The sequence below is a fragment of the Crocuta crocuta genome, unplaced genomic scaffold (assembly GCF_008692635.1).
Source record: "Crocuta crocuta isolate KB4526 unplaced genomic scaffold, BGI_CrCroc_1.0 C28988727, whole genome shotgun sequence".
NCBI lineage: Eukaryota > Metazoa > Chordata > Mammalia > Carnivora > Hyaenidae > Crocuta > Crocuta crocuta.
Genome location: NW_027550830.1, coordinates 1 through 899, shown reverse-complemented (window position 1 = coordinate 899; position 899 = coordinate 1). Strand labels below are relative to the sequence as shown.

The 899-nt window shown below is 63.1% G+C and overlaps 1 protein-coding gene across 1 annotated transcript; it reads right to left on the bottom strand.

The window, feature by feature from the left end:
- Nucleotides 1-429: 429 nt before the first annotated feature.
- On the bottom strand, nt 430-858 carry LBX2 (ladybird homeobox 2). The gene has a single exon (XM_077749074.1). The coding sequence runs from the start codon at nt 856-858 to the stop codon at nt 430-432; it is 429 nt and encodes a 142-aa protein (XP_077605200.1).
- Nucleotides 859-899: the final 41 nt, after the last annotated feature.

Genomic DNA, 899 nt, shown 5'->3' with positions numbered 1-899 from the left:
CCCCTCAGCTCGAAGTCTCCAGAGTACTGTCCTGGCTGACATGCACTGGCTCTGAAGGCTGGCAGGATGCCTAGGTCCAAATCCTGACCCAGTGTTTCTTGCTATGTGAAATGGGCATAATTATATCACCCACCGAATAGACTTGTTATGAGGTCTTAAGGAGACATCGCAGTTAAAGCGCTCAGCCAAGCGCGGAATCTGCACAACTATGGGCAGAGTTTGTTCTTACTGCTCCAGGGCGCCAGGATTGAGGCGTGGAGAGACTGAGTCTCCATTTTATTCTCAACAATTGGGAGAAGTGAGTGTCTGGACTGTGAGCCAGAGGAGGCCAGATCCGCACCCTCCCTCCACCCCCGAACCCAGACAGGGCGCGGAGCACAGAGGCAAGGAGTCGGGGACCCAGGGCCCAGGGCGGCGGGGGCTTTGCCTTCAGTCGTCCACCTGTATCTCTTCTTCTGACAGGTGGTGCCCGAGGTCAGGCCGGCCAGGGCGGGGGCCTGGGGCGCCGTCAGGCAGCGAGAGGCGGCACTGGACTTCGGGGGACAGCGTGCCCAGCGAGGCCACGTCGGCGCGCATCTCCTCCACGTCGCGCTTGAGCTTGGCGCGGCGGTTCTGGAACCACGTGACAACCTGTGCGTTGGCCAAGCCGAGCCTCGCCGCCAGCCCGTCGCGCTCGGAAGGCGCCAGGTACTTCTGGAAGACGAAGCGTCGCTCCAGCTCCAGCACCTGCTGCGCTGTGAATGCCGTGCGTGACTTTCGGCGTCTGCGGCCGGCCTGGCCAGGGCCCAGCGCGCCCGGGGCGGCGCGGCCTGCGGGGATACGGCTGGGGTCAGTCTCTAGCCTGCAGGAATCAGGCATCCGCTCGAAGGAGAAGCTGTGGGGAGACTTGAGCGGAGTGG